This window comes from Ascaphus truei, chromosome 6 (assembly GCF_040206685.1).
Source record: "Ascaphus truei isolate aAscTru1 chromosome 6, aAscTru1.hap1, whole genome shotgun sequence".
NCBI lineage: Eukaryota > Metazoa > Chordata > Amphibia > Anura > Ascaphidae > Ascaphus > Ascaphus truei.
This window is the reverse complement of record NC_134488.1, coordinates 61,038,090-61,063,744: the sequence shown is the minus strand read 5'-3', so window position 1 is coordinate 61,063,744 and position 25,655 is coordinate 61,038,090. Positions and strand designations below refer to the sequence as shown.

The window sequence follows — 25,655 nt, the reverse complement described above, 5'->3', positions numbered from 1 at the left end:
TCCAACCATATTAGGCGCGAACGGGCTCCCTTCAGACCCCGCCCAGAGTCTGGCAATCACGCCCAACTGGTAAGTTCCGGGAGTCGTTTGGCGCGGTGGGTGCTGGGAAGCAGTTGCCGGAAGTGGGGCAAGAGGGAGCGCAAGAGAAGCAGCGGAGGTGAGTAGGGTGGGGCCGGGGAGCCAGGTGTGAGAGGAAACCGGGGGAGCGAGCTATACCGCGGAGAGTTGTGTGCAGACATTGCAACAAGTGTGTTTGTATACATATATCTGTCATACTAGATGTGCTCTCACTTCAAACGTATGTGTATACATTTAATATATAGATGTATGTGCTCTCACACACTGTGTATACATTTAATATATAGCTGTTCTCTCGCTATGTACGTGTGTATATAAATACTATTTGTTTGTCATGTATACTCCCTTTATACATCAGTGTGTGACACTGTGTGCTCTCCTTTTCATACATGTGAGTGTCAAATACTATATGTACTTTCACTTCATACATGTGTGCAAAACTGTCATACCGAATGTGCTCTCACTTCGCACTGTGGGTTTTCGCTTTGTCATATACATATGTGCTCTCACGTTGTGTGTGTGTATGTGTGTATATACTGTATTCTTGTCACACTTTTTGCCTTGTGTATACATGGAAGATCATTGTTTAATAGCTGCATATTCTAAATGCGTGTATACTTTAAAAAAAATATATGTTTATATAAGCACATTACCATTTAAGATAGGGTATCTGCCCATAATATGTGGTCTATTATAGTGCATATTATTGTGCGTGTATATATCTAATATTTGTTAAGTGTGGGATGCATAGGAAAGTCTATAGACAGGGCTGGAAAAAATCCACTCATCCAGGACAAGGGTCACACTAGTGAGATGTTGCTTCCTTTTTGTTGGACGGCAAGCTTAAAGGCGTCAAACTACAGGGCGTGTATACAGCATAGCTGTCACCGCCGCAGCCCCAAACTAGTACCCCCAGATACCGTGCGTCTGCTGCTGTGATTTGGCGCCCTTAAGCGCAAGATATTGTGGGTTGCCAGTTTGGGTGCTCGACCAAGTGAGTGACAACTGTGCTGCCTGACACCTCCTCACACACACACCTGCCCCTTTCCCCTTAAACTGAACTCATGGAGCAAGGGCGGGCACCGTGCTGGAGCTCTCTGTGCCTCTGCCGCCCACTATCTGGCCATGGTAAATGTCCAGGAAATACGTTATGTGGTTCAGCTGTGGATGACCATGGTACCAATGCTGTAATAAATCAGGGCTCAAAGTGGAGTCGGTTTGCTGCTTTAATCTGTGGCGTGTGTAGGTTGGTGTGCTGTGCGAGCAGACTGGACTTTGGTTAAGGTGTGGTACGGGCTTCACTTAGCTCTTGTCTCAGGAGGGCTGTTTAGTAGATGGGGCTGCGTGCTTTTGTGTGTTTTAGGTAGTTGAGGTGTGTGCTGGTAGGTAGTAGATGGAGCTATGGTAGCAGTATGTAACGTGACTTGTGTGGGGGTGGAATGTACAGTGTTTTTCTGCTCAGACATGTTGAGGTCAGGACCTGTGCCTAACTTCGTCACATCTTTCAACTATGTACCTGCATGGGGGGGAGGTGAGAGGATATCACGGCTGCGATTCACACATGGAGCCATCCTTGTCTCTAATAACTTCATGTCTCCTGCAGCTTTGTCTTGTGCTACTTTGTGTTACTGTGCTGGGGTTGTGTGGTGCTGTGTTGTGTGTTCTACTGGAATGTTGTAGCCCTGTGCAGCTGATATTTATTTATAAAATGTTTTACCAGGAATTAATACATTGTTACCTCTCGTTTTCAAGTATGTCCTGGGCATAGTTAATGACAAATAATACATGGTTACAAATACAGTTAAATAAATGAACAGGGTATACATTATATACAATACATTGCATGCACAGTTAGAGAAGATGTATATTATAGGCGTATGTAACAGTTACAGACCAGATTAAAATGTGAGACAGCCTTAGTTTTGAAAGAACTTAAACTGGTGGTGGATGTGAGAGTCTCCGGTAGGTTTTTCCAGTTTTGGGGTGCACTGTAAGAGGAGCGGCCGGATACTTTGTTGAGCCTTGGGACCATGAACAGTCTTTTGGAGTCTGATCTCAGATAAGTTCTGCATGTGTTGCGGGTGAGGAGCTTGTTCAGATAGGTGGGAAGCTTGCCCAGAAAGTATTTGACGGCAAGTCAGGAAAGGTGAACTTTGCGCCTAGACTCGAGTGATGTTCACCTTTTCCTATCTTGCCTTCAAATACTTTCTGGGCAAACTACCCACCTATCTGAACAAGCTCCTCACCCCTACCACATGCAGCACTTATCATCTGAGATCTGACTCTCAAAGTCTGTTCATGGTCCCAAGGCTCAACAAAGTATCCGGCCGCTCCTATATGAGTAGCACATAGCTTGTCCTCCTCCCCCTCCCCCTTGTGTAATAAAAGGAGCTGCTCACTGTGGTGGAGACCAGGGGAGAAACTTCCTTTTTCTGACATGAAGAAATTCATGAAAAGCGGCAAGCCCTGGGGAGGAGTGACACCAGCCAATCCTGAGGGGGTGTTGTCCTCTCTCTCTCTTGCAGGGTCTCGTCAATCTCCTATCATAGTCTCTCCCCTCTTATGCAGGGTGTGAGTCATGTCGGACATGCAGAGTCTGGTTGATCGTCTGGAGAAGGCTGTAGGGAAGCTGGAGGTTTTTGCTCAGTCTTCTGGCTCTGCTGCAGGATCTGGAGGAGATGCAAGCTCTGCTAGTGAGTAGGTTAGAGGTGGTATGAATGTAACAACTGTCTACGGGCACAGGATTGGTTCCCTGTTGCTGGACACATGGCCAGTGTGTCTGGATCGGTTTGCATGAGAACCTGTGCACGGGGGTGTATAACTGCGCACTGGGCCTACCTGTTCTCTCTGGTACCTGATGATTTACATGCTTGCTTTGAGCTCAGATGTGTGCGATCTGATTTAACTGCTAAACACACAGGAGCTCCTCTAACCTGCAGATATGGCTCAGTATGTTCAGGCCTACGACTCTCTTGTCAATGGCCCGGTGGGGGAATACATGAAGATCAGCAAAGAGATTGGCGGTGATGTACAGAAGCAGGTGGGTGACAAGGCTGGGAAGGGCAACTGGTAGGAAGGGGGGTGGTGCGGAACGGGTGAGTTAGTGCGAGATGCGTCCTCTGCTCACTGCACCTTCTCTCCCTCAGGCTGAGATGCTTCGCTCCGGCCTGAAGATGGAGCGCGAGATCCTGGTGAAAGCAGCTCAGTATCAGCAACCAGCGAATGTGAGCAGCAGAAAAACATGTGCAGTGTCTGTGTGTCTCCCGCACAGCCCCTCTGCCTATCTGTCTGACACGCACTCTTTCCCCTCTCCCATGCAGAAGGAACTCTCTGCTCTCCTCGCTCCCCTCTCTGCGCAGATACTGGCAGTCCAGGATTTCCGAGAGAAGAATCGAGGCAGCAAATTCTTTAACCACCTGTCTGCTGTGAGCGAGAGCGTCCCAGCCCTGGGCTGGGTGGCCTTGGTGAGTGTGGGGGAGGGAGAAGAGGGCTTGGCTTACTAGAGGCTTCTTTGTTGCACCCCATTTCTCTCTCTCTCCCTCTCTCATATCCTTCTCTTTCTCACTCAGGCTCCCAAGCCGGGTCCCTATGTAAAAGAAATGATGGATGCTGCCATGTTTTACACCAACCGTGTGCTGAAGGAGTACAAGGATGTGTAAGTGTCGCCATTGTGATGTGACTTCCTCACTCTGTCCCTGGCATTTCAGTGGTGACAGTGTGTAAACTGAGGGAGGCGCTCAGTCTCTCATTGCATTTCTCACAGCAGTGATGTTTGTCCCCCTATATAGCAGTCTTCATGCCTGCCTCTGCATGTCAGGGGTGGTAGGATCTCTCTAGCTGTCAGTGTCAATGCATGTCACAGAGGTGTGTGTGTGTGTGGTGTGCGCGGTCATTATAGCTCAGCAGTTGCATCTGTCTCAGTTCATGTTTGCTGTCCCCTCGCAGGGATAAGAAGCATGTGGACTGGGTGAAAGCCTATCTGAACATCTGGACTGAGCTGCAGGTCTACATCAAGGAGCATCACACGACCGGCCTATCATGGAGTAAGACGGTGAGGCTGGCTGTGAGCCACATGGGTGAGGTCCCCATCTTGGCTTTCCCAAGGGCTGTTTACTTTCACAGAACAGGTTATGGGAGGCCTGGCTACACCTTTCTGTACCTGACACTTGTGTTTCTTTTCCCTACAGGGTCTCAAGGCTGCAGGTGTTCCCTCTGCACCGTTGGGCCCCCCACCCCCTGCACCCGGTCCTCCCCCTCCACCTCCAGGTTGTCCTCCCCCACCACCCCCGGCCTCCGCTCCAAGTGATGACTCCATGTCTCGCTCCCAGCTATTTGATCAAATCAACCAAGGACAGGACATCACTAGAGGTGAGGAAGGGGAGGAGAATGGGGTAAGGGATAGGTGGTGGAAGATATGTGGGGGGGGGGGTGTTCTGCCTCTTGGAGGGAGTGTCTTTCAGGGTAGCAGTGGTGGATGTTCAGCAACAGGGGGGGAAGAGCTGCATCACCATCTTTCTGTACTGAAATGGTGATGTTTGCATTAAGTCTCCTAACGAGGGGTGAGGAGCAGATCCCATGAAGGAAGATGGAATGTGGCAGGTTGTATGGGCTGTCGGTGCAGACAGATTGGGCTGATTCCTTCTCCCTGCAGCTCTCAAACATGTTTCTGATGACCTGAAGACCCACAAGAACCCGTCTCTGAAGTCTCATGGGGGCCCAATTCGGAGTGGGCCCAAACCTTTCACTGCCCCCAAACCTACCAAAATTGGCTCCCCTGCAGCCAAACCCGCAGCAAAGAAAGAGCCACCTGTGCTGGAGCTGGAGGGCAAAAAGTGGAGGGTGGTGAGTAGGGCTGGGGGACGGGGAGAGCTACAACACCCCAATCCAACCCCATTAGTATCATGTCTCCCAACCTTGGTAGGCGGCATCAGGAGCAGCAGTGGATTCAGGCATCTATCTAATGTCAGTAGAAAAAATTGGGGAACCCCCTGTGTCATGCTCGGAATAGGAGATTAATGACTATGAATACGTCCTTGTTAATAATAGTCCATGGTGTGGAACTTTATGTAATACGACGGGAGATTTGAGGCAGTTTGTATGGTGCTGGAGTCTGCCCGTGCATGAATCAGACCACACATGCAGGTAGAAGACGGGGGGGGGGGGGGGGACCCTGCAGCAGGAGCCCAAAGTGAGAGTTCGCGCTAGCAGGATAAATCAACCCCCCCCCCCACACCACCACCACCACCTGTCATCACAGTAACCCTGCTGTCCCACGGGCACCGGGAAGGATTACAGGAAGACTCCGTTCTTGATTCTCTCCGTTTGATCCCTTGATGGTAGCGCAGCCTCAAAGTACTCCCGTCCAGATGCGTGCTCCAGTCTGAAGCCAGTAATAGAGGGGGGAGAAAGCGGAGCACTGCAAGTTGCAGCAGTGAGGAAGCTTGGCAATTAAAGCCGGTAAAAAAAAAAAAGTGGTAATCTATTGAAAATATCTTTTTTACCGGCTTTAGTTGTCCAGCTTCCTGTTGCCACTTGCAGTGCTCTGCTTTTTTTTTTGTGGGGTTAGGTGTGTTTGGCTGCATACATAGGGGTCCCACATGATATACCAGAGGTGAGGTTGGACATGTATGTAGGGGTTGGCTTCAGTCTCATCCCCTTCTCCTCCCACCTCCACTGACAGGAGAACCAGGAGAATGCTTCCAGCTTGGAGATCAGCGACACAGAGCTCAAACAGGTGGTTTATGTCTACAAGTGTGTGAACAGCACCTTACAGATCAAGGGCAAGATCAACTCCATCATTGTGGGTGAGCAAGCGAGGGCCAGAACATGTGGGGATGGGGCAGGACATAGAGTGAATATGGGCGATGGCATATTCCTGGTGTGAATCTCTTCCTCTACAGATAGTTGTAAGAAGTTTGGCCTGGTGTTTGAGGATGCTGTTGGGATTATAGAGATCATTAACTCACGGGATGTTAAAGTGCAGGTGAGTGTTACCCAGCATCACCTATTTAAATAAAATTATAGCCCTATTTATACACAGCTGTGGGCTCTGTTCTCCCTCTGTCACCCTTTCTCGTTCTGAGAATTTTTTCTTCTCTGGCAGGTGATGGGTAAAGTGCCAACTGTGTCCATTAACAAGACCGATGGCTGTCATGTTTACCTGAGCAAAGAAAGCCTGAGCTGTGAGATCATCAGTGCCAAGTCCTCAGAAATGAACGTGCTGGTCCCGGGCAGCGGAGGAGACTTTGTACGTAGTGTTAGTTCACAGGGTGAACTTTTCCAGTACTTGTATCTGTACAGTGTGTGAATAGGGACCACTGTAGCTGTGACGAGTCTGACAATGTGTCTCTTTGCAGAACGAGTTTCCAGTCCCGGAGCAATTTAAGACGGTTTGGAACGGCAAAAAGTTGGAGACCACAGTGACAGAGATTGCGGGATAGATGCAGTTTCCTGCTCTGCGTGGTGACACTGAGATACAGTGTCTCCTGTGTACTCTCTGCGCTGCTTCTCTCTCGAGGAGTGTTCTTGGTTTCTACGCACACGAGTTAGGTGTAGGGTAGAAGCCTCGCTCTCTCGCCGCTCTCTCCTGATTAACATCCTGCTGTATCAGACTTAATTAGTGCCAGAAGCCCCTCCAAGTGCCGCTATCTTGCTAATCTCTGCTGTACCCCCTGTCAACCAATCCCATATCCGGCCAAAGTGGGAGGTGTAGAACATCTCCTATACACAAAGAATTGAGTATTGGTTAGAGGACCAGTGAATGGTTAATTGGACCAAAGGTAACAATGGGTTTTGAGCACTTTGTCCTGTCACTTTCTACATCACCTGTTCTCAGGCTGCACTCGGGGACCATGGTAGCTTCCCCTCACTGTCTTGGCTCTTCTCAGCTCGTCTCAGCACTTCCAAAGTTCACTTTACTATTTTTGTTTTGTAAGATTTACAGAAATATGCAATTTTTTTTTTTCTTCTCTGACCCATCTCTGGCTTGTGGAGATAAACCTTTTCTTCCGTACTTATCCAGAAACTAATGTAATGCCAATGTGTTCTGAACATTTCCCAAGTGTTGTAAGTGGGGTCTGTTCTGGTATTAAGGGAGCAGCATCCGCACAGACTGTGGAATATACCATGAGTTTACAAATCAAGCATTTTATTAAAGATTCAAGGTTAACTGAACTTCGGACAATATTTTTTTTTCTCCCTGTAAGAAATGAATATAAAGCAGCAGGTTTACTGACAGACAAATTATTACCCCAGAAGGATTGTTTTATACAAATACAGCCTTTAGTCCCATTTATTATGGGGAGATGACAATGCTAATTATTGGGAACTTAACAGCACTCTGATCCCTGCAGAACCCCAAAGCAAAGTTGCATGGATCACCTAATTCATGGTTATGTGTGGCTGTACAGTCAGGTCATGCTTGCAGAGTTAAATCATTACAGGGTAAAGATAGGTGTTAATAGGATAAGTGCTCTCAGGTTATTGCTTAAAACTGCAGTTTGTTGCAGGCCATTGGCTCTCATATCTGTTTGAAACAAGGTATGTGTAGTGAATTTTCCTGAGAAGAAAACATGATTGTTTAGGAGGACAGATGAAAGTCTTCTGGTTATGTTATATCCTGTAAGGAGTGAGGCTGCTCAGTACAGGAAGGGCAAGATTTTCTCCTTAAACCACTTCTCTGTGAACTGCAGATGGTCACCGTCTGCAGACAGAAACACCAGCTTCCCAGCCTTGTCCATCTCCTTCAGACCCAAGCGATCCTACACAGGCAGAAAAGGCTCATATGACAGGGCTTCTACTTAATGACAAATTACTAGAGTTACTGCTATAACAAACCTTCCACCACTGGAACCCACCTTACATTGACTTGACTAAGGTATCATACAGCGTTGAATGTGCATTATAGCAGAAGACTGGTTTGTAAGTGTGGCCCAATATATCACGCCCCACTATTAAACCCACATTTTCAGACCGCCATTAGCGTAATTACAAACTACTGCAATCCTGCTGAATGACAAACAAACAATATGGAAGAAAATGTCCAAATTGCCTTAAAAAAAATAAAAAAAAAAACATGATCAGAATAATCTTGGTATAAAGAATTATTCCAGTTGATCTGGCCCGGGGGTCGAGTTTGGTGGTTAAGATACCTCTAAGTCACATGCTGCTGCCTCCCATAGCCCAGTCCCTGGTCTGTAATCACTTCTCTAATATCTTCCTGCTCTTCAGTGACAGGTTCCACTTTGCAATAGTAACAAAAAGGAGGAGATGGCCACATGGTGGGAGCCTGTCCTATAACTGAGCATTTCCTGACTTCTAGATCATTAGAGGAGAGATGGGGAGGGGGGTGTAGGTTGTAACGCACCTCTGTGTACAGGACGCTCTCCTGTAATGTGATTGTCTCTTTGCCTTGTCCTGGTCTGTAGAACCCAAACCACTAGAGAGAAGGAAAGGTTACTGAGAATCCCCAAATACAAGGGGTTGGGAGAGAGGGGCAGGAGAAGGTTGTGGAGAATGGAATTGAGGGGCTGTTACAATAAAAATAGGGACTAAAACCTACACACAAACTTTATTTGTAGCTGTATGAATAATACATTTGGCAAAATAAATGACTATTACAAAATAACAAATACCCCAATACAAAAGTCTTCCTATTTAAACAAACAAAAAAACCCACCTCAGACATTTAGGGTTGCCACATTTCAGTTTTTATAATACGGGACACAGAAATCCAGTTTTAAAAAGTGTGACGTCATGAGTGATTTGCAAATGCTTGGAGCTGAATGGTATCTCCTGCTTGACCGCTATAGTCTTTGGTTTTTATCAGCTCTGCGCTTGGCCGGGCAAGGACAGACACGGACTGAACTAACAGGTAGCGGTGGGAGAAAAAGGTACCGCCTATAGGAGTGGGTGTTATGGTATTATGGAGATGTCCAGGCAGTGTACTAGCTTTATTATATTAATTTAGTAAGGCAAATGGTAACTATTACATTAGTAGAAATCTGTTTTTTTTTTTTTAAGTGATTTAATTACAGTAATTTTTAAGTTCAGTGATTTCACATCAAGGCACTAAAGTACAGGACAATTATTCGTTCTGGGGCAAGTCAAGGTAATAAGGGACAATCCTGTATATAGAGGACGTCTGACAACCATATATTATGTGATCACAATAGCACCAACAATATATTTTTGGTATTTGAATTAGGGGCTTTCTTAGCACCTCTTATATATTGGTTATCATTTTCTCTTTTTCCTTTACAAGAGGGGATAGTTTGTAGCTCTTCTTTTTTTTATTCCGCAAGGGCTCTGTTACTAACCTCAGAATCTGCAGGATCCACCATGGAATCCTTGAGAAATTTCACCATCACAAACTTTTCCAGAGCCAGGAGATTGCGCTTGTAGCTCTCATTGGTGCTCTGCAGACAACGGTTCATTTGTGTCAAATCAAAAGGTGACAATGTAAAGAGTTTGAGTGAAAGTGAATATCTAAAATTCTGACAGAGTCTCCTGGAATTGTCTGATTGATCTTCTGTCATTCTGCTGCACATTCAATCCAAAAATATTTGACCAGCAGGATATTGGCAAAACAATGCACATAAAACAGACTTGGAGTGTAAACTACCAGGGGACCCTGGCTATACCGGTAAGGAAAAGGTCGTTAAGCGCTCCAGGAATATTGAATAAGTATACAAATAATTTATTGTAGCGCGTCATGGGACAAACGATCAGTATATTTTTTTCCTCACTATTGTTGGTGTACGTAACCTTCATTGTGCTGCACACCGACATGTTTGTCAAATGTGCTAATCACATACATCAATTGTTCTCATACTGTGAGACTCGCGTTACTGCATGGGGAGCAGTACTGCTTTATGCCAAGAGTCTAGGAGAGGAGTGTCTCAGTGTGTAAAGAGACTGCCATTGTAAACAACAACACTGAGTCTGAATCAAGGGAACCTGGTTTAATTACAGGTGTCGGCTCCTTGTGATCTTGGGCAAGTCACTTTATCTCCCTGTGCCTCAGACACCAAAAACAGAATGTAAGCTCTATGGGGCAGGGACTGTTTGTAAAGATTCTTATGTACTGCGCACTGTAATTGTTAAGCGCTTTGAGTCCTATTGGGAGAAAAGCGCTATATGAAATAAAATTATTGCAATTTTTGTGGTACATTTAGGGATTGCTCACTTTTACACACGTTATCTTGGCTCCTCACTCACCCGCTCCTGGTTGATGTCTGCCAGGAAAATGCTGCTGTTTCTATAGGTCTCTTCCTGGAGCGGGTCATGCCAGTACTGTGCCTGCACCAGGCTGTAATGAAATATGCTCAGTGGACATCATATCATTGAGTGATCATTTCTGTGCTGCTCTCCTATCCATACTCACTGGTCCTGTACAACCCTGGTGTAGGCGCCGACATTCAGCGTCTTTCTGATCCAGTCACAAATGTGGGAACTTTCTCCAGGACAGTGAGGAAGTCCGTATACACCTGGGCAAAGGAACAGCGCCAGGCAGAGTTACAGCAGCACAGCTAGGAGCAATCAATCCTGAAGTACCAAGAAGAACACGGAGGCCCAGATCCACAAAAGTAAAGGCTTTTGTGGATCTGGGCCAGAGATTGGGGGGGGGGGGGGGGGGTGCATGTGACCTAGTGGGAAGGACACGGGCAGTGTCAGATTTCCCCTTAGGCCCCAGTCTAAGGCGGCAAAAACTTTCACCCCCATATAATTTGACCGCGCTGTCAGGCCTTTCGGATCTAATGGGAAGCTACTTTCCTACGTCGGACGTCTCCTTTCTGCCGTCCCCACAGTGACGTCACGGCGTCGCGTTTCCATGGCAACGCGCCGCCTTACGCCATGCCATGTAGGTGACGTTGTGCCGTCATTTGACGCCGGGATGCCAAAGGAGCAGGAGTGTGGCACCAAGGAGGTGGCAGACAGGGAAGTGCATAGGAGCGGCAAATTTGGAAATCCGCTACTAGACACAGCTCTTTAATCAAACAGTGTGGGAGATCCCCTTCTACCCTGCTGGATTTCATGAACAATGCACATGAGAAATATTTAGAAGCTGCACTGTTACTGCTTCATACTGATGCCAACAGGGGGAGGGGTAGGGAGTGATCACAAAACCATACTAATTGGGTCTGTCAAATACTTTCTAACGACAAGGGACGGTAGGTTCAATAGACACAATTCATTTGTGCTAGATCTACTATCTTACGTTCTAACCCACAATTACTTCGTTTTCGATGGTCTGTATTACCACCAGACCCAGGGTACGGCTATGGGCACAGCTTGTGCCCCTACATATGCCAATTTGTACCTGGGCTGGTGGGAGCGTACCCACATCTTTAATGAAGAACTATCTATGTATACTGACCACGTCTCCATGTGGATCAGATACATAGATGATATCTTGCTTCTATGGGAAGGCCCCCTGGAACTTCTCCATGAATTCGTTAGGCATCTGAATACAAATACGCTAAACCTGAGGTTAACGACAGTGCTGAGTAAAACATCTATTACCTTCCTAGACCTAAACATATATGTTGATGGTGAGAAGAACGTCCAAACCAAGGTCTTTAGGAAAAGCACAGCCACGAACAGCTTTTTGCTGGCTCAAAGCCAGCATCCTAAGAGCCTCATAGCGGGTATACCTACGGGGCAGTATCTCCGCCTCCGGAGAAACTGCTCGACAATTGGAGAATTCATTATTCAATCAAAAGAACTTTGTTCAAGATTCCTCAGCCGTGGGTACAATATTAAGACATTGAATAAAGCTTACCACCGGGCACTGCACAGTGAGAGAGATTCCCTTCTGACTGGTAAAAAAGAAAAATCCAAAGACAACACTATCAGAGTCATAGGCACCTTTAATAAAAGATGGTGGGCGATTAAGAAGATCTTCGCTAGACACTGGCATCTTCTTCAGGCGGATGTAGATCTAGTGAAGGTTATAGGCCCTAGACCCACTATTACCAGCAGACGATCCCAAAATCTGAGGGACTCACTAGTGAACAGCCATTTTCAACGGGCTAAAAGTTCCACCTGGTTGACCCCTTTAAAAGGGATGTTCCGCTGTCAGGGCTGTAAAGCGTGTAAACACATCAATGTTGCCAAAGTATTCACTACAACGATAACACCGTACAATATTATTGTGTTGACAGTTTCATTAATTGTCGGACCACCAATGTTGTCTATCTTATCACATGTAATTGTGTTAAGAGATATGTCGGCAAGACAACTAGACAGCTTCGCAGACGTGTCCTCGAACATATAAACTCCATCAAACACTCTGCAGAAACATCAGTTGCGAGACATGTCACACAATTTCACCATGCAACATTGATGTTATCAAGTTCATGGGCATTTATCAACTTAAATGTCCCATGAGAGGTGGTAACACTGACCAATCTCTGCTTCGTATCGAAGCAGAATAGATTTATAAATTAAAAACAAGGAGTCCTAACGGTCTTAATGAAGGGTTTACTTTCACACCATTTATTTAATCTGAGTCATCTTGGTCTGACCCCTTTTATTTATTTATCTACCACCCTGAAGTATGTTAACCCATTATGTTCCCTCGTCCTGACCAGCTTTGCCATTTTCCATGTCCGTCGTTTTGGTAGTCAGTATTCTGGTATTGAATGATATTACTTTATTATTATTTGCTATCTCATTAATCAGTGACTATAATACTGCAGCGTTATGTAACGTGTGCATACACTTGGGGCCTAATACTATTACAGTATGCCAGAATAAATCATTTACACCTAGGTTGTGTGCATATATATTTTCATTTATTTTTAACTTTTTATAAGTCCTCTGTTTATCACTGCATTTTTGGGGACACATTGCTCTGCATTGTACAATAGGGGGGTCCTTTATCCATTTTGCATGCACTAGTGGCATGCCAGGACCATGATGCTATAATCAGCATCTTTTCTCTGCCTGTCCTCATTGCTAGTACCCTTTATTATGCCTCTGTACTTAATATAGAGGCATAGGATGTGCTTAGGGATGGCTGTTTATTACTAACAGTCCACTTCTGTGCATTAGACGTTCCTACACCGGTTCGCGCATGCGCAATCTGTATATGCTTGGACTGAATAATCTCTAAGTCCACGTGCATGCGCAGTACTCGGTGTATGTGGGTATGTCGCTAGAACGGCATTATAAGTCACGAAAATGCTCGGGAACGTCACCAATAACGGCTCTATCAAGGTAACATGTATTAACTTATACTGTTAATGGGTTTTAAGATTATTTGACTTGATAAATGTGCCGTTGTGGACGCAAACGCGGCGTGCATGCGCAACAGCTGCAATCAATCGATTTTGCAATTAGGGTACGGGCAGGGTATAAAAATGCTGTTTTCACTCCCCTTAGCAAAACTTGCCCCTGAAGAAGCTCCTTTGCTGGAGGGAAACGCGCGTTGGACGCACAATGTTGTCAGTCGCCTACTTGGAGCTGTTTTAATGTAGTGTTTATAGGTTCCTGGGTCAGTGTGCACAGTTCCTGACACTTGGCTAATTTGAGTCCAGTGTTTGCATGCCAGTGAGTCTCTGTCTTCACCTCCTACCTAGTGCACCATGCACCTCTGCAGTACATGTGCCTGAGACTAATCATCTTTGTTTGCTGTGAGTGTTAGCTCTTCACTCATAGTTTATGCACCTATTAAACTTATCCTATGATTTATAGAGGTGTATAATACTATATCACTGGACTAGGAGGGCTGTTTACTTATTCACCATTTCATATAGTCTCGCTGACTAATTTATACTCAATATAATATTTTTAATTCACGTTACACTATTCTACGGTAATATATGTTTTAAGTAATTACTCAATAAAAGTTAATTTTTATACATAGTGGTGTGCAGTTAAGTGAATTCTTTGAGGGCCACAATCACCCTGTGCTCCCTCTTTTTTCTGATTCATACTGATGCACAGCGCATGAAAACATGTCACACTTCTGAGCGGAGGATCTTTTGCACACTTCTCAGCAGAAAGAGAGGAGCAGACGCTGTACCTTGGTGCTGTCCTCCGATGGAGATCAAGTTCCTCATGCGAGGAGATGGGCATCTCTGAGCCACAGCCCTCCTGCAGGAAGACGCAAGGAACAAAATCAGCATTGTTTGCTTCTCACATCGCTAGTTATCAGACTCCAGAATAAGGTTCAAAAAGCAACAGTGTCCACATATATCATGAACAAAATCCACAATATATATTCCCAATAACACTCTCTCAATCCCAAATACGTTAATTCTTCATATTATTTCAATAATATTATGTAATGAGATGTATACATGATTAAGTATGTGTAACATGTGGCGTGAGAGAATAAGATATACCTCACAAAAAGGTACATTACAACAATATAATACTACTCTACCATAAGAAAATATATACATATGACAAAAAAAATAAGGCTTTTGGTCTAAGTTACAGAAAAGCACTGAAATCAAGAAATGCATCCATTCCCTTTGGGGACCACACTGTCCAATAAAAAAATCCACTGAGATTCCTTCCTAAGGAGTAAATGCAAATTGATTTTCACTGCAAGATGAGTCTCAAGAAGTGATTCCTAATAAATTATGTTACTAAGACCGTGAGCCTACCTATGGAGGGTGCGGTCTCTTTTATTGCTATTTTCACTGCAAGATGAGTCAAGTAATTTATAAGAAATGTTACTGTATCAATGTGTGTGTGTGTGTACTCACAGGAACTGCCCCCCCTGCGAAAAGCCCATGCTGTTGTAGCCTTGCTGCAGGTGGGAATCCCGGGCCAGCTGCTCACACACCTGAGTCACCTGCTGGTTGACATTGAGGAAGAAGCTGTTCTCCATGTCCTGAGGGGGGAAAAGAATGGTGTAAGGTCCTTAGGGCAGACATATACTGCAGCCTGCTCACAGCACTGAAGGGTTAACCTCTAATAACACTGTGCCAGTGGCAATAGAAAACCAGTTGTGTGTCACTGAGGGATAAGCATCTTGCAGGCTCAGGGCTGCTACTATCCAACATCCCCCATTCCTACCTCAAAGACGTTGCTCCCAATCTCCAAGGAGAGTACATATACCCCAGGGATCATCATCTCCACCATCTTCTTAACTGACCCCATGCTGAGGGGGTTACAGCACGAGTCACCTGATGGAGACAAGTGTCACGGAGTCAGTCCCAATGTGACACAGGACACCAAGCAGTGAGCAGGGTACTCACGTGTGCAAACCGAACAACGCTGGGGGGGGGTGACTTTTGATTACGACAGTAGTCTCAGTTGCATTTAGTAGGAGGTATATATGGTTTTAAAAGGGGGGGCAGATATATAGGCCATTTCCCCTTACCCATTCCGTGCCATATGACGAGCGGTACTGGCTCCTCCGTGACGGGGCCGCCGAGCACCGAGAGGCAGGAAACTGCGAACACAACGACACCGAGCGCCGCCATCTTGGGACAGATCACATGACTCGCCGGCGTTTCCCGGCAACACAGACAATGGTCACGTGACCCAGAGAACTGTCACCATCAGAGGAAGAACAATTATAAATATACACTGCATGTGTCATATATACTATAGAGAGGGGAAAAGAAATAAAAGGGTGTATTTTAACAGTCTTTGTTCAAATAAAGCTTTTGGTTCGTTTGTTAGACTCTGGTCATTTGGTTGTTTTTCTGCTAAGTGCACATGAGAAAACGCCACGATGTGTAGCAGCGCTGGGAGGGGTAACACATAGAACAGCTACATCTTACCGAATGGAGAACTCGGAATCAACAGCAAGAACATCCCCAAGTCTCAACCCATTCACAGGAACCCTGTGACACATTGTGCTCCCTGTACGCCTATCCTTTGTTGTGTCCCCCTATGCCAGGGATGGCCAACTCCAGTCCTCAAGGGATACCACCATGTCAGATTTTAAGGATATCCCTGCTTCAGCGACTGAGCCACTGCTTGAGCCGCCTGTGCTAAAGCAGGGTGTCATGATCATAACGTGACATATTACGTATCTTAATCAATATGGTGCTTCAGGGGTTCATGCAGCTAAAGTTTGATTTTAAAAATACAATAAAGTTGGTCTATGACAGGTCAAGACGTCTCTTGGGTCTGTGCTGGTCTTCAAAGAGGGATTGAGGGGGGGAAATCACTCATGACCCACTAAAAGTGACATATATATATGTTAGAACAAGGGTGCGGAAACTTTCCCCGCTGTGCCCCCTGTCTGCTCTCCCTCCCTGCTCGCGCCCCTCTCCTTACCTTGTCTTCGGGGTTGAATGATGGCACGTTGCCATGGCGACACGTCGCCCAAGGTAAGGGACGTTGCAGAGGCCTCACGCGATCCCCTGGCATTTAATTTATATACCTTGGGGAAGAGCGCAGGGCCTCTACAACGGCTGCACTGCCCCTGCAAAATCTTGTGCCCCCCAGTTTGCGCACCCCTGGGTTAGAAAGCTGGGGACAATCACCAGATCCCTAGGCTGTCAGCCTCAAAGGAAAGTAACATTCCTGAGATTCCCTTTGTGCATCACAGAGATAGGTGACACAGTTCATGTCTTAGTTGGGGGACTTTATTAAAAATTAGAATATTATGTGACATCATCTACTCTGCACACTGAGGTTCATATTTGGAATAGTGACAAAAACGTGGTGCCAAGGACAGATAAGTGTTCCTCCTGCAAAAATAGGCATTAGACTGTCAAATGTTAGGTGCAAGTGTGGGTGTGGGGAGTATGGACGCAACCGTGAAGATGGTATCTGTCTACGTATTAGAGAATGGAAGTTATGAGTGCTTTATATATTGAGGCAGGAATTTAAATGTCTTTAGGAGTTTCGTTCCACTAAAGTCATAAAACCATCAACCTAGCAGCTGATTTATGGCAGAGTCAGTTTATGTTTTTTTCTATTGGAAAAGAATGGTATAAAGGACTTGCCCTGTAGTTATGAAGTCAGAATTCAACAGAGGTGGGTTTGGTATCAAATTTGTGAGTTTTCATATTTCTACACCAGTGACCTCTCTGAGGGAAAAACCTATGGCATATGGTAACTCACTGTATAGGGATTTCTGTTTTCTCCTGTTATTTTAAGAAACTGTTCTGCATTTATTGTAACTGTATGTTCTTGTAATCTTTTTCTGTAATGCAAGCACTGTATTTTTATATATATATTAAACAATTCTTTAATAAGTGATGCTTTAGGCTCTGAATGAACTGTTGCACGCTCTGGAGAGACTATTTACATTTTCGCACACATTTTGTTACAACAATTTTTTGTGTTAAGTGCACAGTTTTTTTCTATAATAAACAGGGACCTGAGACCCTGGCAGATATATATTAGTTACATATTTTGGTTGGTGGCAGTGGATAGACATGATGGCAAGTGACTAAGGGGTTAATTAATATTTTCATTGAAAGTACCTTGCGCAGAGAAAGGTGAGTTGCTGTGTGTATTAACCCTGCTCACATGCTCACAAGTGTGCTGTTCTCGACAGATAGTATTGTGATGGATTGAGGTGAGATATTATTCTTTTGAGGTACCTTTGCGAAGGTGAAAAGTGGGCCAGCTAGAGAGCTGTGTAATAACCCTTGTCCCATATGTAGGTCACGTGCTCACAGGTGTGCTGTACATCACAGGGGTATCCTTAAAAAACCTGACTTGTTGGTGGCCCTTGAGAACTGGAGTTGGCCACTCCTGGTGTAGAGTTAAACAGAGGAAGGCACAGTGTTAGTCCATAAAATAGACTAGAGTAAGGTAGAAGTGATACCTTTAATAGCTAATTTATGGCTAAAAAGAGTGCAAGCATATTTTATTTACCTAAAAAATAACAATTCTGCCGGAAGAAGCGACCTATGCTATCCTCAGAACGTGCACTCTTTTTAACCACAAGTTAGCTGCTAAAGGTATCACTTCTACTTTTTGTTTGTCTAACTGTAGAGTAATACCATCCAAACGGAGAGAATTGGACTGTGTGTGACAGATATAAGTCAATACACGTCTGTCTGCTGCTCATCACAGAACCCCTGGGATTTATTAGAACTAGAATATTCACTATATAATTAAGCTGTACACACACACACACCTCTGATTGCCATGTCACTACTTGTCTGGGGCAAGTACAGGAGGTGTCAATCTCTTATTATTGGGGCTGAAGCAGTATCTCACAGACAATGTCACTGTCTTTGACTTGGGTGAAGCCAGTTCACATCCTAGTGCAAGCGCTCCCTGTGACTTTGAGCAAGTCACTTTATCTCTCTGTATCACAACCACCAAATTAGATTGTAAACTCCACAGGGACTCTGTATATGCAAAATTCTATGTGCCGCACTGCGTACACTGTCAGCGCTATATAACCCACATTTTTTATAGTCCCTATAGCAGATGATACACACACCACCTCGCCCTCCCCGTCCCCCCCAGCCCCCGCAATAGAGGCGGATAACACAGCACTGTCCAGATTGTACCTCCATGTGTATCTTGTAACTGAATCACATCACATGCTCCAAATAAACAGCACTAACTTTATCACAGGAAATAAATAGAGAGCAGTGGGACTGAGACCATTCTCTCATGCCGTTTTTTTTGTCCTGTTTTGCAGCCGTGAATTGGATACATAACACCCCAAAATGAAGAGATCAGACCTCACGTGTAACAAATAATCCCGCATATTGAATACATATTATTATTATTAATGCTATTCATATTATGAATGGATTTGTAATCATTATTTTGTATTATTGCTAATAGTTGTATGATCATTGTGATGACCGGCGCTGACACAATGATGCTGATTAGTGCTGAGTATATGAGTGCACTTGTTAATTGAATCATTATATTCACCTATAACTCTCACGTGTTGATACTTAACTGGGCGGGGCCACGGCAAAACAAACCGCAACTGTCCAATCACAGGCCAGCCGGTAGAATGTGGCGTCTCTGATTGGAGCGCATACCCGGCCCCTCGGAAAGCCCCGCCCCCCGGGGGAGCTTTAAATTGATGGCGGTCGGTGTCATGTCTTCGCTACTCTCTCCTCCTCCGGTTACCGGGCTCTCTCCTTCTGCGCTTACCGGGCTCTCACCGCCGCGATCATGGGTAAAGAGAAGATTCACATCAACATCGTGGTGATCGGGCACGTGGACTCCGGGAAATCCACCACCACCGGGCACCTGATCTACAAATGCGGCGGCATTGACAAGAGGACCATTGAGAAGTTCGAGAAGGAAGCGGCAGAGGTGAGGCACGGGGGGGTGGGGAGGTGAGGCACGGGGGGGTGGGGAGGTGAGGCGTGGGGAGGTGAGGCACGGGGGGGTGGGGAGGTGAGGCACGGGGGGGTGGGTGAGGCAGAGGCACGGGGGGGTGGGTGTGAGGCAGAGGCACGGGGGGGGGTGTGAGGCAGAGGCACGGGGGGGGGGGTGTGTGAGGCAGAGGCACGGGGGGGGGGGTGTGAGGCAGAGGCACGGGGGGGGGGGGGTGTGAGGCAGAGGCACGGGGGGGGGGGTGAGGCAGAGGCACGGGGGGGGGGGGGGTGAGGCAGAGGCACGGGGGGGGGGTGAGGCAGAGGCACGGGGGGGGGGGGGTGTGAGGCAGAGGCACGGGGGGGTGTGAGGCAGAGGCACGGGGGGGGGGGGGTGTGAGGCAGAGGCACGGGGGGGGGGGGGGTGTGAGGCAGAGGCACGGGGGGGGGGGTGTGAGGCAGAGGCACGGGGGGGGGGTGTGAGGCAGAGGCACGGGGGGGGGGGGGTTTGAGGCAGAGGCACGGGGGGGGGGGGTGTGAGGCAGAGGCACGGGGGGGGGGGGGTGTGAGGCAGAGGCACGGGGGGGGGGGGGGTGTGAGGCAGAGGCACGGGGGGGGGGGGGGGGTGTGAGGCAGAGGCACGGGGGGGGTGCCTCTGCCTCCCCACCCCCCGTGCCCTGCGGCTCGCTGCGTCCCCCCCTGCCGTCTGCGTCCCCCCCTGCCGCTTCCTCTGCGTCCCCCCCTGCCGCTTCCTCTGCGTCCCCCCCTGCCGCTTCCTCTGCGTCCCCCCCTGCCGCTTCCTCTGCGTCCCCCCCTGCCGCTTCCTCTGCGTCCCCCTCTGCCGCTTCCTCTGCGTCCCCCTTTGCCGCTTCCTCTGCGTCCCCCCCTCTGCCGCTTCCTCTGCGTCCCCCCCTGCCGCTTCCTCTGCGTCCCCCCCCCCTGCCGCTTCCTCTGCGTCCCCCCCTGCCGCTTCCTCTGCGTCCCCCCCCCTGCCGCTTCCTCTGCGTCCCCCCCTGCCGCTTCCTCTGCGTCCCCCCCCTGCCGCTTCCTCTGCGTCCCCCCCCTGCCGCTTCCTCTGCGTCCCCCCCTGCCGCTTCCTCTGCGTCCCCCCTGCCGCTTCCTCTGCGTCCCCCCTGCCGCTTCCTCTGCGTCCCCCCTGCCGCTTCCTCTGCGTCCCCCCTCTGCCGCTTCCTCTGCGTCCCCCCCTCTGCCGCTTCCTCTGCGTCCCCCCCCTGCCGCTTCCTCTGCGTCCCCCCCCTGCCGCTTCCTCTGCGTCCCCCCCCCTGCCGCTTCCTCTGCGTCCCCCCCCTGCCGCTTCCTCTGCGTCCCCCCCCTGCCGCTTCCTCTGCGTCCCCCCCCTGCCGCTTCCTCTGCGTCCCCCCCCCTGCCGCTTCCTCTGCGTCCCCCCCCTGCCGCTTCCTCTGCGTCCCCCCCTGCCGCTTCCTCTGCGTCCCCCCCTGCCGCTTCCTCTGCGTCCCCCCCTGCCGCTTCCTCTGCGTCCCCCCCTGCCGCTTCCTCTGCGTCCCCCCCTGCCGCTTCCTCTGCGTCCCCCCCTGCCGCTTCCTCTGCGTCCCCCCCTGCCGCTTCCTCTGCGTCCCCCCCTGCCGCTTCCTCTGCGTCCCCCCCTGCCGCTTCCTCTGCGTCCCCCCCCTGCCGCTTCCTCTGCGTCCCCCCCTGCCGCTTCCTCTGCGTCCCCCCCTGCCGCTTCCTCTGCGTCCCCCCCCTGCCGCTTCCTCTGCGTCCCCCCTCTGCCGCTTCCTCTGCGTCCCCCCCCCTGCCGCTTCCTCTGCGTCCCCCCCCTGCCGCTTCCTCTGCGTCCCCCCCCCTGCCGCTTCCTCTGCGTCCCCCCCCCTGCCGCTTCCTCTGCGTCCCCCCCCTGCCGCTTCCTCTGCGTCCCCCCCCCTGCCGCTTCCTCTGCGTCCCCCCCCCTGCCGCTTCCTCTGCGTCCCCCCCCTGCCGCTTCCTCTGCGTCCCCCCCTGCCGCATCCTCTGCGTAAGGCTGGTAACTGCCCATGCCCCCCATGTAACGGCGCTCTGTATACTGCTTGCAGATGGGTAAGGGCTCCTTTAAGTACGCCTGGGTCCTGGACAAGCTGAAGGCTGAGCGCGAGCGGGGGATCACCATCGACATCTCCCTGTGGAAGTTCGAGACTGCAAAGTATTATATCACAATCATCGATGCTCCCGGGCACAGAGACTTCATCAAGAACATGATCACCGGCACCTCCCAGGTACAGTGGGGCAGCCCCGGCCTCAGGGACATCCGGGGGTTAGAGGGGTACAAAGCACAGTGCCTGATGTACATTACCTAGTCGGCTAGCTCAGGGCCTCAAGTTCAAATGCATTCAAAAATATTTTAATCCGATTATAAAGATTCTCTAAATATGAACCTTTTTGTTCAAATATGACATGTGAACCAAAGTAACAAACTGTGTGCAGCTAATTTAAACACATAGTCGATGACTGCCCTCCAAAGACAACAACAATGTTTTAACATTACAATTGTGATGTGCAAACACTGTTCATTTTAACATCATCTTGTATAACAATGCTAATGTATTAATTTCAGGTTGCATAGTAGATGCGGTTCAAAGATATACAGTACATCCAAGTTCAACCTATGCTAAATTTAGACATGCTTCATCCTATATCTGTACTTGCAGTATATTGCCCCAGAGGAAGGCAAATAAACTCCAGTAAACTAATCTCATAAGCTGGGATGTTTTGTGGGGCTTGGTGCATGGACGTGGTTGGCCTCAGCTCTTACCTTCTCTGGTGGCATCTCATCTCCCACTGTATGTTCCCATCATTATGACTCTGTCAAATGGCGTTGGGGTGATGCCTTTTGACGCTATAACCGGAACATGCAGGGGGAGATGCCGCTGGAGAAGGTAAGAGTTGGGAGGCCCCATGCTCTCCTCTGCCAATCAGAACTACCCAAAACTGTACTCCATGTTCTAAGTGTGCTCTTACTAATGTTTTGAGCGGCATTGTTTTCTTACTCCACTTCCATTCCTTGTATAATGCATGTTAAGATTCTTGTTTGCCTTTGCAGCTACTGCATGACTTTGGGCACGATTGCTAAGCCTGCTGTCTACAAGCACTCCGCTTCATGGTTCGTCTGACTGAAGGGACTATTGAAAATATGGTCTCCCTAATTTTTTTTTTTTTTTTTTTTTTTTAACTTTATATGTTTAGGGCTGGAATATGCCCTTCTAAGGCTCCAGAAATCTCTGGGAGACTTGTTGGCTGTCCCGTGGCAGTGTGTGGCTAGAGTATGCTCTGTGTATGCATTTGTAACTACCGCAGTGCAGTTAAAGACCCTGTAATGGACTGCCTACCCCTTATCTGTCTGAGCTCTGCCCCTCCCCCCCTGCAGGCAGACTGTGCGGTGCTGATCGTTGCTGGCGGCGTTGGTGAATTTGAGGCTGGCATCTCTAAGAATGGTCAGACTCGGGAGCATGCACTCCTGGCTTTCACCCTGGGGGTGAAGCAGCTCATCATTGGGGTCAACAAAATGGATTCCACAGAGCCACCCTACAGCCAGAAAAGGTATCAGGAGATCACAAAGGAGGTCAGCGCTTACATCAAGAAGATCGGCTACAACCCAGCCACTGTGGCATTTGTGCCAATCTCGGGCTGGCATGGAGACAACATGCTGGAGCCCAGCTCTAAAGTAAGATTTGGAGGTAGCAGGCATGTGCTGAGCAGGGTCCAGTCACGGAGGGGTGTATGTGGTATATTGGCTGTCGGAGTGAAGCTGCCCACGTTGGTGTTGGCCTTGGTCACAGATGACTCCTGAGCTGAACACTACCAAGGTTCTACCCACTTACTATCCATGTCACCTTATCCCTGTGACTTTGCATGTGGGATTCTTATTGCTCTGCCCTGTAACTAGTCTGTCAATTGGGGGGTTAAGGTGGAGGACAGAGCTCTTGCGTCTGGCTCCTGTCTAAATTGTGCTCCCTATCTGCTCTCAGATGCCATGGTTCAAAGGTTGGAAGATTGATAGGAAGGAGGGAAATGCCATAGGTGTTACTCTGCTGGAAGCTCTGGACTCCATCGTTCCCCCAGCTCGCCCCACAAACAAACCTCTGCGTCTCCCTCTGCAGGACGTGTATAAGATTGGAGGTGAGTGCTCGCAGCATGCTGCGCTGCCTCCTGTAGGTTCTGTTCTGCAGTGACACTTCTGGGAGTCCCTCTGACACCTCCTTTCTCTCACCCCCCCCCTTGCAGGGATTGGTACAGTGCCTGTGGGCCGTGTGGAAACTGGGATCCTGAAGCCGGGTACAGTGGTAACTTTTGCTCCTGGTAACCTCACCACTGAGGTGAAGTCTGTGGAAATGCATCATGAAGCTCTGCTGGAAGCTATGCCTGGAGACAATGTGGGATTTAATGTAAAGAATGTCTCTGTGAAGGACATCAGGAGGGGGAATGTAGCTGGAGACAGCAAAAATGACCCCCCCATGGAGGCTGGCAACTTCACAGCACAGGTCAGTGAGGGAGCGATTGGGGTCGGGTGTTGGATTCTTGGGCCCTCAGCTGCTTTATGGGCCTGATACGTCTTATGCAGTGTAACCTGCATCCTCACTGTAATGCAGAGCCACGTAACCCCAAAGATCTTCCAATCTGATTGTGTTGGTCACTACTTGCCAGGGCCATCCTAAATCTGCCTGAGCCCAAATGCCCCTTATTCTGACAGATAATTTATACACATGTCCCCCTGCAGGTTATTATACTGAACCACCCGGGCCAGATTGGTGCTGGTTATGCCCCTGTCTTGGACTGTCACACGGCTCACATTGCCTGTAAGTTTGCTGAACTGAAGGAGAAAATTGATCGCAGATCGGGCAAAAAGCTGGAAGACAACCCCAAGGCCCTGAAATCGGGTGACGCTGCCATTGTGGTGATGATCCCTGGGAAGCCAATGTGTGTGGAGAGCTTCTCCAACTACCCCCCACTTGGTAAGACATGGCTGTTGTGGCCACAGAGTTTAGCTCCTGACATGTGCTAATGGGTCCCTCTCTCTGCAGGTCGTTTTGCTGTCCGTGACATGAGGCAGACGGTGGCTGTTGGTGTCATCAAGTCTGTGGACAAGAAGGCAGCTACTGCTGGCAAAGTGACAAAATCTGCAGTTAAAGCTGCCAAGAAATGATTCCATGGGTTGTCTGCAGGGGCAGCTGATCATAGAGATTATGAACTTGGGTGCTGATCTTGTATGCAGTCTGTACATCATGACTGCTCAGACCTGACATGTTTACTGGTCCTCAATAAATATACAATGATCATATTTTTGTACTGATTCTTTAACAATGCTGAATTTAGACCAGGCTTAAACCTTCCTCACTGATTTCCTAACCACATGTGACATGTAACATGTAACATGTGATAGATTTGAGTTGAGTGATGCAAGAGACTTGTTGGTGATGGGTTGGTCCTTTTAACTTAGAAGTGGTTGTATGTAATGAGGTTACAGCCCAATGAAGTTCCCTGCCCAAATACATTACAAAGTGTGTGCAGGACCTGGAAGGATTTATTTTTAATGCTTCCATAGGCTGGCAATTCCAGGTATCTTTCCCTATCTGCTCTCACAGGCACTCCAGGCTAATTACTTTTCTGTCACATTGCTTGTCTAATGGTGTGGCCTGAGGCTCAGAGCAGACTACGCAGGTCCACCAACTAAAGGTAGGCTATTCTATAACCGTACTCCCTCAATCACTTTGTGTACTGTGGTAGGATGCTGACAGACCTGGTCTGGGTACACTCCTGAGCTTTGAGATTCACATGGTGCTCACCCACTATTCTGAGGAGTCAACTGCCAGAGTAGGTCTGAGCTGGGTGAAGGATCACATCCGTGAAGTTCCAGTAGAATGGGCTTCTAAATGGTGTTTACCTCGACTCCCCATTGCAATCCATGGTTTGATCGCTTGACGAGCTTTTTGTAACCGGCTGGCTCTGCTGCTGTTGGACAAATGGGTCTAGTATACTGCTGGAAGGGGGGAAGTTTCTACTCCTGCAACATAAAATACACTAACAGTTTTGTTTATATCCCAATTTGTGTTCTACCTTACTAATTTATATAGCTGCACTAACTGGCGTGTCAAATCCTCTGCTACTGTAGTAAACATGTACTAGAATCTAATTAAAAGACAAGATGCTGTGCTCACAGCCCCAAAACAATAATACCAACTATATGTACAAATTAACCTAATAATTAAAACAAGGTTCTAGAAAACAACCCCTAAACCTTATAAATAAGGGAGTTTATACTCACACTAGGTTCAGGCTACAGGGAAGTATCTACTATTGTGGGGGGGAATATTGCATGTTCAGTGGAGAGGAATACAAGATGAAAGT

At 48.1% G+C, this 25,655-nt stretch overlaps 3 protein-coding genes across 7 annotated transcripts; 2 read left to right on the top strand and 1 right to left on the bottom strand.

The window, feature by feature from the left end:
- Window positions 1-7,251, top strand: CAP1 (cyclase associated actin cytoskeleton regulatory protein 1). 5 transcript variants are annotated; one of them, XM_075604463.1, is made up of 13 exons: window positions 1-157; window positions 2,647-2,771; window positions 3,018-3,118; window positions 3,225-3,302; window positions 3,399-3,542; window positions 3,648-3,733; window positions 4,024-4,129; window positions 4,266-4,446; window positions 4,730-4,920; window positions 5,759-5,882; window positions 5,979-6,061; window positions 6,182-6,325; window positions 6,435-7,251. In XM_075604463.1, the coding sequence occupies exons 2-13, from the start codon at window positions 2,657-2,659 to the stop codon at window positions 6,516-6,518; spliced, it is 1,437 nt and encodes a 478-aa protein (XP_075460578.1). In that variant the 5' UTR covers window positions 1-157; window positions 2,647-2,656; the 3' UTR covers window positions 6,519-7,251. The 5 variants fall into 5 exon arrangements, with proteins under 5 accessions (XP_075460578.1, XP_075460581.1, XP_075460583.1 ...); XM_075604466.1 differs by having other exon boundaries at window positions 19-157; window positions 2,604-2,771; XM_075604465.1 differs by having other exon boundaries at window positions 149-247.
- PPT1 (palmitoyl-protein thioesterase 1) lies at window positions 7,209-15,577 on the bottom strand. Its single transcript, XM_075604469.1, has 9 exons — window positions 15,419-15,577; window positions 15,112-15,221; window positions 14,799-14,926; window positions 14,108-14,178; window positions 10,463-10,565; window positions 10,297-10,387; window positions 9,396-9,494; window positions 8,444-8,515; window positions 7,209-7,838 (listed from the first exon to the last, which is right to left on the bottom strand). Exons 1-9 carry the CDS (start codon window positions 15,519-15,521, stop codon window positions 7,716-7,718), a joined length of 900 nt encoding a protein of 299 aa, XP_075460584.1. The 5' UTR covers window positions 15,522-15,577; the 3' UTR covers window positions 7,209-7,715.
- A 3,333-nt stretch (window positions 15,578-18,910) lies between these two features.
- LOC142497104 (elongation factor 1-alpha, oocyte form) lies at window positions 18,911-24,579 on the top strand. The gene is made up of 7 exons (XM_075604460.1): window positions 18,911-19,296; window positions 21,350-21,529; window positions 22,678-22,974; window positions 23,279-23,429; window positions 23,535-23,791; window positions 24,028-24,262; window positions 24,332-24,579. The coding sequence occupies exons 1-7, from the start codon at window positions 19,153-19,155 to the stop codon at window positions 24,451-24,453; spliced, it is 1,386 nt and encodes a 461-aa protein (XP_075460575.1). The 5' UTR covers window positions 18,911-19,152; the 3' UTR covers window positions 24,454-24,579.
- Window positions 24,580-25,655: the final 1,076 nt, after the last annotated feature.